This window comes from Crinia signifera, chromosome 8 (genome assembly GCF_055691185.1).
Source record: "Crinia signifera chromosome 8, ASM5569118v1, whole genome shotgun sequence".
Classification (NCBI taxonomy): Eukaryota; Metazoa; Chordata; class Amphibia; order Anura; family Myobatrachidae; genus Crinia; species Crinia signifera.
The window spans coordinates 53,874,560-53,885,258 of NC_139224.1; the positions used below are offsets into that span (position 1 = coordinate 53,874,560).

The following is a 10,699-nucleotide window of genomic DNA, read 5'->3' on the forward strand; positions in this document are numbered from 1 at the left end:
CGAGGAGGAGGTGGGGCTAAAATTACTCAATTTGCATATTTAGCTCCTCCCACACGGCCAATAAAGCTGTGTCTGGTAGGTAGGTATGGTCAAAATCAAATTGTCAGTCCAGCTCTTGTTAAATAGTTTTTTTTTGTATATAACCCTATTTCATTTAGCTATAACTGTAATATACTCACACTAGACATATACAGCATACAGTCTACAAGACATTTGCAGTACTTACATACTAAAATTAGTAATAAAAGCTGATTTTGGCAGATCCACATCGAACAAGACTTCTTTGGATATGTTGGCCCGATTAACGGCTCTGCTCGTGATGACATTATGGGCAAAGCGTAATATCACTTTACTGTTGATATTTATACTGTAGACTTCGATGTCATCCTTCGGCTGCATAACACAAAACAGATAATAATTGGTGCATATTATTACCATACAGCAGGCATGCCAAACTATGGCCCTCCAGCTGTTGTGAAACTACAAGTCCCATCATGCCTTGCCACAGTTTTGCTATTAGGGAATGCTAAAACTATTGCAAAATATGCTGGGATGTGTAGTTTCAAAACAGCTGGAGGGCCATAGTTTGGATATGCCTGCCATACAGTATGCACAAGTTATGAAAGAGTCATCTTTCTGTATGAGAAGGTATTTACTTGGGGCAGTACGGGTGGATTAATGGTTAGCATTATTACTTCACAGCACTGAGATCATGGGTTCGATTCCCACCATGGCTATAACTGTGTGGAGTTTGTATATTCTCCCCATACTTGTGTGGGTTTCCTCCGGGTACTCCGGTTTCCTCCCACAATCCAAAAATATACTGGTAGGCTAATTGGCTCCCAACAAATTAACCCTAGAATGTCTGTGTGTGCGTGTACATGTGGTAGGGAACATAGATTGTAAGCTCCACTGGGGCAGGGACTGATGTAAATGTTCAAATATTCTTTGTAAAGCGCTGCGGAATATGTGTGCGCTATATAAGAAACTGTTAATAATAACAATACCTTATGGAGGAATTCAATGTATAGCCCACTGGCAGCCAGCAGATGGCACCCAACAGAACTATTCAATTGTTGTTCCGTTATGAAAGGCTGCCGATGCTAGCATTTTTGCTCGCATCCCCCTTGGGTGGCGAGCCTAAAATTGCAACAAGTTTTCTATCAAATAGGACTTTTTTCACGCTGTGCCGATTAGTTTTGTCAGGTCTAGCTGCTTTAGTGGCTGAACCTGACAATAATTAGCACAATCTATTGAATATTGTCCCTTGGTTCGCACTTGCTGAGTGTAAATAGTTATACAATGTGCATTGCATTTTGTGATGTGTTTGTATCACATACGATGCGATTGTCATTCTCGACTCTGAACTGTCCTTTCTTCCCCACATTCAATCTGTCTCCAAATCAAGTTACATGCATCTAAAAAACATATCCAAAATACGACCCTATCTCACACAAGACACTACCAAATCTCTTATCCATGCACTCATTATATCCCGCATTGATTATTGCAATAGTCTCCTAACTGGTCTTCCCAAGAACAGACTCTCACCACTGCAATCAATTTTAAATGCTGCTGCTAGGCTGATCTTCCTTGCAAGATGCTCATCGTCTGCTGATCCGCTCTGCCAGTCCCTCCATTGGTTGCCTGTATATTACCGTATTCAATATAAAACACTTCTACTTGCATATAAAGCTATTAACCATACTGCACCAGCATATATCATTACTTATCACAAAATATCTCCCATCTCAACCACTACGCTCTACACAAGATCTGCGTCTCTCTTCTGCATGGATCACTAGCTCCCATTCACTATTACAGGACTTTCATCGGGCTGCTCCCATCCTATGGAATGCCCTTCCACGCACATTAAGACTCTCCACCAGTCTCCAAACTTTCAAGCGTTCCCTGAAAACTCACCTCTTCAGGCAAGCCTATCATATTTAAGTTCTACATGCATAACCCTCCGAGGCACTTATGTATTATATAGCTTCCCTTCTGGACTTGTAACTGCTATGCTATTACTGGTGCCTGTCCTTGTGTTTCCCCCCCTATATCCCTATAGATTGTAAGCTTGCAGCAGGGCCCTCCTACCTCCAAGTCTGTCTGTTGTTGCCCAGTTTGTCTTATCACTGTCTACTATTGTAAAGTGCAACGGAATCTGCTGCGCTATATAAGAAACTGTAAATAAATAATAAATAATTGTGAATATTTTGTAATCACATCGCAGGGGGGTACCCCACATCCCCAAAAAGCTGCATCTGATACTAAATCAGATTTCGGTTCATAGTGCGGATGATGGTGCCATTGATGGTGGTATCTACAAAGTATTGCAGCATGTATAGATGCTGAAAATGGGTTTCTTAGGCCTTGCACGTTCACAGGAACCCTGCTACATAGCTGCCTACCCTCCTGCATTCTGCAGGTGACTCCCTGAAATAACAGCAATCTCCCGCTCTCCCTCATTAGTACAGCAATCTCCCTCTCCCTCATCAGTCTAACAATCTCCCTCATTTCACCTAGAACACATTACACTGTTACATTTTTAGGGAAAAAAGGAATGAGATAAATACATTTACATTGAATCATCAGCACCATTTCCCAGCACAATACCAGTATCTCTTACTAACTGCTTTGGGGCTAATCTGCATTTGGATATACTGTAAGTCATTTTAAAAGATTCCTCTCAGATGTAGCAGTACACACCCACGCTTCTTGGTGACACGTTCACAATCTCTTTACACAATCTCTCCATATATGGAACTAGACACGCCCTTTGGGTGGAGCATGAGTTGCCCTTTCAATGAGGCACTGTGCAAAATTTTACTACCAACTATAATCTCCCTGACACTAGTTTTCAAAAGTAGGCAAGTATGCCCTGCTACCAAGAACAGTTGTGGGTCAGTAACTACCGCCCACAGCAGCCACACGAGTTGCCTCTAGTTTCAGACCTGATCCAAAATACTAGAAACATATTTAAAATTGCTAAACTTTCAATATCCTTAAATTAATTAAAAAAAGGCATTTTCAGTGTTTAGATATGTCTTACCTTTTCAGTGCTTCTTTTCTATAAACAAGAAAGAAAATACAAGTATTAAAAAAATAATATATGTTGTAAATTTGTAATTTTAGCAGCATATATAATAGTAAAACTATTTTCTTAATATAATTTTTTTTTTTACAGTACACAGGGCATCGGTGTCCCTCATTTTTATGGGCTTTTTAGTAGTATATCAATATTTTTGCAATTGAATTATATTCTTTATTTATCTTGTACTTTATATATGTTAACTACTTATATTTATATATGTACAGTATGTCCATGCACTTGTTCTCTTAAATCTTAATTGAAGTATAACATACTTTAAAACTTCAGTTATTAATGATATTATTAATGATTTTTCAGGTATCACTATGGCTGATAGACAGTGGGAGAGTTGGTGGGGATACGGTCACTATGCCGACAAGCATTAGGTCAACAAGCATTAGGTTGACACTACTAGGTCGATATGCAGGAAGGTCAACATAACTGAAGGTCATGGGGTTTTTCACGGTTCTTTGAGCCAACATGTGCTGACTGGTGATATTTAATGCCCACTGGGGCATGGTGGGAGAATAAAATAGTGTGGTGAGCGTAGCGAGGGAAGCGGTGGTACGCTTCAGTGTCCATGTCAACTGTATCTACATTTGTGTCAAAAAACAGTGAAAAACCGCATGTCAATCTTTTGACTGTAGACCTTCCCCATGTCGACCTAATGTTTGTTTCGACCTAAAGACCCTGTTGACCTAACCCATGTCGACCTTCAGTCACGTCGACCTAGTGGTGTCGACCTACTTGCTGTCTATCAAATGATCCATACCCAGTTATTGTTAGGGTGGTGGGGAGGTTTAGAAAACTTAACCAACTAGGTGTGCGGGATTCAGGATGATGCCGCCAGTCTTCTGGCTGCCGGGATCCCAATGCCCTGAAAGCAGACTTTTCCATTTTCAGGAAATGCTAAATACAGGGAGTCTGAGGAGCAAATGGAGTCTCAAATAATGGCCTGTTGCTTAGTGCATGCAGATCTGATTTATTTTTGTCTTTCACCAATCAAATAACAGACATTGTGGGGGGATGCTCTTACATCCGCACCCCCTTACCGCCGCACATCGCCGGCTACCGCTAACATAATTATCGCATATGTTTTAACATATGTGATAATTATGACAAAAGGCAGCTCTTGCGTTAAGAGCTGTCTTTTGCAGTGAGCCGGCAATGCGCGGCGGGTCCCGGCGGCTCCCCCCTCCCTCCCTTAACCTGCTATTTTGTGAGGTGAGGGGAGGGGGGGGGGGTCGGCGCAAGTCGGCGGTGGTCAGTGCGGAGCGGCGTGGGTCGCGTTAAGAAACCCATAGGCTTCTATGGGGTATCGCCAGCTGGTGATACCCCCCGCAGCGAAAACCCACTGTTTTGCTGCATATCAAAATGCGGTAAAAACCCCGGTAACGGGATTTTTACCGTACTTCTGTTTTAGAGAATCTACCCCTGTGTCTGGTGGCCACAGCTCCCATAGGACCAGAGGCACTAAGCTTCAAAAGTGATAAAATTGAGAGTGATAAACAGCCAGCCAATCATCTCCTACATGCCATGTCACAGACTGTGTTTGAAAAATGTGAGAAAGGAGCTGATTGGCTGGCTGTTTATCACTCTCCATTTTATCACTTTGAAGCTTAGTGTATCTGGCCCTTGGGCTGAAATGTGATCAAACCTGTATATTGCAAAACACACACACTATTTGACTTCAGCCACCCGCACTGACTGGAAACTTGGGCCAGCAGAGGAGACCACAGATCTGACACAAACACACACTCATATCACCATACTCAGATACGCATACTTTGTCCTCTCTCTCATATAAGAGATGGAGTAGCTGCCTTGTTTATACAACAGGGATCACTTCGGCTAACATCATTTGGAAAGAAGACGCTACTGTCCAGTGCTACACCCGCTTCATTTATTTTTCATAACCTTTGAAACACAGCGTTTAGGAGCAGGTTAAAGTATCAGTACTGAGGGGGCGATTGGGGCTTGGTCGCTCATGTCCGAATTTGCTCCCCCGGCCGATGGTGTGGATTTCACCATGTGCAAACCCAGAGAGTGAACACCTTCAGCGAGTTTCACAGTCGCCAGAGCCTTCGCAGGGGGGGGGGGGGGGCGGGGGGGGTGTCTTGGGGCGGATGTGGGGTGTCAATCAGAATTTTATGGGTGTGCCCACAAAAATGGTGGGTGTGTCCAAGGAAATGCTGAGCGTACCCCTGCGAATGCAGGCGTGCCCATGCATCGTCGGGGTGGGTGGCTGACATCACATGACCTCAGCGCAGATAGCGGGCATCTGAAAAGTATAGACTGACTTTTCAGAGCAAAGGCTGGAGAAATCATTCAGTGGTGAGCGATCATTGTATGATTTCTCCTCCATGTGTCCGTATGCAAGCGGATGTGTAAGTGTAAGTACACATCCACTTGCATGCTAGTGTGTGGATTCACTCAGGGGGAGGGGCATGCGTTTGGTGGGGCAGTGTTTACGTGCTCGCTAGGCAGTAAATATATTCTGCCTAGCGAGCAGGTCTGAAATGAGCCCCGAATACCTTCATTTCCACTTGCAGATTACCTTGCACCCTAAATACAAAAAAAAAGCCTCACATCAGACACCTATTATAATGGGATGCAGTAAAATCTTTTTAGTAAAATCCTGATGCTCAAAAGCCCAACACATGTCAGGAGTAATTATTTGAGTAAAGCCCCGTACACACGGGGGAGATATATTGCTCAGCCATATATAGCGGAGCAATATATGGCTGAGCAATATATTGCTCATTTTCTCCTTTTCATCAGCGACCAGAGATGGTCGCTGATAAAAAAGGAACTACCGGGGGGAGCCCGGCAGTGGAAATCAGCTTGTCGCAGGAGCATGTTCCTGCGACCAGCGATCGCTACAGGAATAAAAACGGGAGCGCGCACCCGGCGATATATCGCCGGTGCACACTCCAATTGCGGGCAATATGGTCGCTTAGCGACCATATTTCCCGCGATATTACACAAAATCGCCCCCGTTTGTACGCACCTTTAGGGTTAGGTTTAGGGTTAGGCACTGAGACTAGAGAGCAGTGCTGAACAGAAGCTGTGTACACATGGGGGAGATATATTGCTCAGTTTATCCTTTTCATCAGTGACCAGAGATGGTCGCTGATGAAAGGGAACCTCTGCCGGCAGTGCCGCAGAGGTAATCAGCAAGCTCCTGCGACCAGCGATTAGACCGGGGCTGAAAACAGGAGCGCACACCTGGCAATTTATCGCCGGGGCACACTCCTTTCACTGGCAATATGGTTGCCAGCGACCATATTCCCATCAATTTCAGCCCCTATCACCCCCGTGTGTACACAGCTTTACTCTGATGACCATAACACCTTTGTGCCACATCACTTAATCCATAGGGCAGTGGTTCCCAAACTGTGCGCCTAGGCTCCCTGGGGTGCCTCGGAGCACTTGCAGGGGTGCCTCAGGTTGTTGGTCCAGAACCAATTAAAATTATTTATGTTCAATGTAATAGGCAAAAGCAGTGCTTGTGGCTTTCAATTATAAAATGTGTGGATAAACAGAAGTGAATCATTTTCTTCACCATATACTGGCAATAAAGATGACATTTAAGTACAACTTTAATTATTTTATTTATTTTTGGTAACAAACTTTTGGCCTAGGGGTACCCTGAAAAATATTCTGATACTCTAGGGCAGGCATTCCCAACCACGGTCCTCAAGGCACACCAACAGTGCAGGTTTTAGTGATATCCAGGCTTCAGCACAGATGGTTTAATCAGAATAACTACTGTACTAATTAAATCACCTGTGCTCAAGCCTGGATATCACTAAAACCGGCACTGTATAATGCTGGCCACACATCAGACCAACTTTCCTCCAACCATCCAACTAGTTGGTTGGTTGGACCGAAAATCTGGTACTGTATTAGGGCAAATGCCAATAAGCAATTTGCTCACAAACTCAGGAGGAATGGACAAAAACATTCAGTGAAATAGTTTAAATAAAATAGGTCCAACTACAGTACATTGTCTGAGTGACAATTGTTGTCCATTTTCTGATTTGAGAAACAAATGACTTAATTACAAATTATATTTGCTCCTACCCAGTTCCAGCGACCATATTCATATTGGTTGGAGGAAAGTTGGTCTGATGTGTGGCCAGCAGTGTGCCTTGAGGACCATGGTTAGGAATGCCTGCTCTAGGGTGCCGTGATTCAAAAAAGTTTGGGAACCACTGCCATAGGTGTCCTGTTAGTACACAAGGGGAGTTATTCTAGTTCACTCGCAAAGGCAAATTCACTCTCAGATGGACAAAACCATATGCACTGCAGGTGGGCCGGATGTGAACATGTGCAGAGAGAGAGTTAGATTTGGGTGAGGTTTGTACTTCAAACTGATATCTATATTGCAGTGTAAAAATAAAGCAGCCAGTATTTACCCTGCACAGAATCAAATAACTCTCCCAAATCTAACTCTCTGCACATGTTACATCAGCCCCACCTGCAGTGCACATGGTTTTGTCCATTAGAGAGTGAATTTGCCTTTGCAAGTGAACCAGAATAACCTCCTAAAACTGTGTAAGTGATAGCCTGAGTGGAAGCTATTAAGAAGGGAGACGGGTGGTTTTGTGTACGTCTCCCAATGGCATCTAGGAACTACGTTAGAAGCAGGCCTGTTTTCTTGGTTATTGTTCCTATACCTAATGTGATGTTACTTTCTTAAATGCACATCTTTGGAATCTGCATTTCTGGAAATTATATTCAAATTCAAATCATGATAACTATGTAGATAAATAACCATATTTACTGACCTGAATGTTTCTCAGTCCCTCTATCAGGTAGTCACCGGTAACAGCATACAGGGCACAGAACAGCACAATGTAAATCTGCAAGAAATGACCCATTTTGGAAATGCTCACTGTCTGTCTGATAGCAAAGTGTTATAGAGAGTATATGTTAATAATTAACAGAAGGTCAAATGTATAAGTTTGTTGTCCCCTGTTAAATACACATCTTTTTTAGCTATCATTTCTGGGAAAAAGTGTTTGAAACTGCAGTAATTAATTAGTAATTAATATACTATATGGGGAACCACCGATTCTGAGTTCTCAATTTATATAAATTCACCATCGTGTATATTTCATGCATGACCCTTTCAAGTGTCCTTGGTTGAAGTAGAAATTTTGTAGTGGGGGTATGGGAAATTGGTATATAGGGTCCAATTCTGGAACCCAATTCGGCCCCTGCCCTAATGGTCGGGGTTTGGGCATACGCACTTCTGTGCAAGTGCAAACCCAACTGCAAATGGCCTCTGTGATTTACTTGGACGCCGGGACATTCGCAGATGGGAGGGAGGGATGGGTGCGGATGGGGTGGCAGCACTGGGACATGGGAACACCCAGCTTTTCGTGGGCATCCCCATGAAAGCGCTGGATGATTCCATGGGTACGTGGGCAGGCCTATGCCTGCGGGGGAGGGGGGCGGCTGTGTCACATGATGTCAGCTTCCATCCTGTCTTCGTCCTGGGCGCCCACAAATATAAGTCAGTCTCAATTGACATCTATTTGCGAAGGCAGAAGAAATCATTCAATGGTCGCTGATCATGGATTTCTCCTGCTGCGGGGCACATGCAAGGGGATGTGTCTTCGTAAAAAATCTACTCGCATGGTTGCGAGGGGATACGACAGGGCTGCCGACTCTCCCGGAATGTCCGTGAGACTCCCGGAATCATGGGATATCTCACGGACTCCCGGAAGATGGACCCTTTCTCCCGCAGCTGCTGCTTCACTTGCGGCAATAGTACCTGCATTAGCTAGGAGAGTGGAGACCTCCCTGATCTCCACGTACGGCCGGGCACACAGTACAGTGTGCAAGTGAAGCCGTCCCTCCCTATCAGCAGCGGGTGACAGCGGCTTCCACTTCCGTACTCCAGGCAGTGTACAGCTACTAGTAGTGATGCCTTTACCAGCAGCAGCACACAGTGACAGGCGGCTGTCACCCGCTGCTGATAGGGAGGGACGGCTTCACTTGCACACTGTACTGTGTGGCACACGGAGACTGGCACACGGAGACTGCATAAGTAAGGTAATTGGATTCTTTCATCTAGGTTTCTAGTGTGAGTTCCCTGCTCTGGCTTCTGTGTATCACAGTTCACTAGCCAGGACAGCAGATATCCCCTTAACCCTTGCCTTAAAGTAAACAGTGCCCGGCAAGCAGCAAAGTTGCTGCAATAATATCCTCTCCCTCGAGTCTGTTCTCCTAAGTATGTGACATGTTTTGTCATTCATATGTGTTGTCATTCATATGTTATGCCATTCATATAGGGGCATAGGGCACATCACAGAACCATGTAACCCTTTGAGGACTACAGTGCAGGCGATCCACAAATATATTTTTCTGATTGGTTGTGGACCAAAATAATACACAACCATATTTCATGCCCAAATCTGTCTGCATGCTTATCAAAAGTACTGTAGGCTCGCCCCCTGGTGATGCTAGCCCCGCCCCCTGTCGACGCAAGGCCCGCTCCCTGGTGACACAAGGCCCGCCCCTTGGCTTTTACTTTTCTCCCTGAAATTATTTTTCAAAAGTAGGCAACCCTGGGATACGATGATGAAGGGATGCAGGTATTTGCTGGAGCATTGGGGCGGCATCACAGGGACTCAGTAAGATGCGAGCTTAGCAGCTCACCGAGTCAATTAGAATGACCCCCATAGTGTTTAGTCCAGGGTGTACTGTTATGTACTCTAAAGGCATTCACAACTAAAAAAGGGACAAGGTTAATCACAAGGGGTGTGTCCTTAAGAATACAGGGGCAGTGTGGCAGACTGGGCACTTTACCATTCACAATTGTAGTCCACATGGATGGTAAAGTAGGAAAAGTCCAAAAAATGTAAAACATTGTAAAAAAAACTCATGTCAACCTTTTCATGTGTTGACCTTGGCATGTGTCAAGCTTTTTTCGTGTTGACATTTTTGTTGTGTATTGAATAAAGACCTTTTGTCAAGGTCGACAGTGCAGGTTGACCTTTTATCAGTGTTGACATATTTCATGTTGACATTTTGGTGTTGACGCTTTGATAATCATTCTAGGATTCATTTTGTTGGGAGCCAATTAACCTACCAGTATATTTTTGGTTTATAGGGGTAAAGCGTAGCACAGGGAGGAAACTCACACAGAGCACCCGGAGGAAACCCGCTCAGGGAGAATATACAAACTCCGCACAGTTGGTGGGTATCGGACCCATGACCTCAGTGCTGTGAGGCACTTACGCACTCTTCCGGTGAGCGTGAGTCCACCCAAAGAACATCTGCACACGGACGGTGAGAGAAGCCGGCAATGGGGAGTGGCGTGCATATGAGCATACGCTATCGTGCTCGGTCGATTCATAGCCTTATTTGCATTTAAACATACCTGTGTAATTTCCATCATACCTCCCGCTTAAAAGACTTTCTATATTGCTGGACACTGATGGTTGTTACGGACATGCACGCAACCATACAGTGAAACCAATTGCAGGGATATTATTGTACATTGCTGTGAATATTAACCCCTTCCCGACCGGGCGTTTTTTGTTAACTTTTCTTTTTTTTTTCCTCCTCGCGTTCAAATAAGCGTAACTTTTT

At 44.3% G+C, this 10,699-nt stretch overlaps 1 protein-coding gene across 3 annotated transcripts in view; it reads right to left on the reverse strand.

The window, feature by feature from the left end:
* Window positions 1–8,021, reverse strand: part of LOC146026058 (inter-alpha-trypsin inhibitor heavy chain H3-like) — a 117,458-nt gene extending 109,437 nt beyond the window's left edge. For all 3 annotated transcript variants that reach the window (XM_083156401.1, XM_083156402.1, XM_083156400.1), the window contains exons 1-3: window positions 7,885–8,021; window positions 3,053–3,070; window positions 227–393 (exon numbers count right to left, since the gene is read on the reverse strand). In XM_083156401.1, coding sequence (XP_083012527.1) covers window positions 227–393; window positions 3,053–3,070; window positions 7,885–7,977 — 278 coding nt within the window. In that variant the 5' untranslated portion in view covers window positions 7,978–8,021. The remainder of the gene's footprint in view (window positions 1–226; window positions 394–3,052; window positions 3,071–7,884) is intronic.
* Window positions 8,022–10,699: the final 2,678 nt, after the last annotated feature.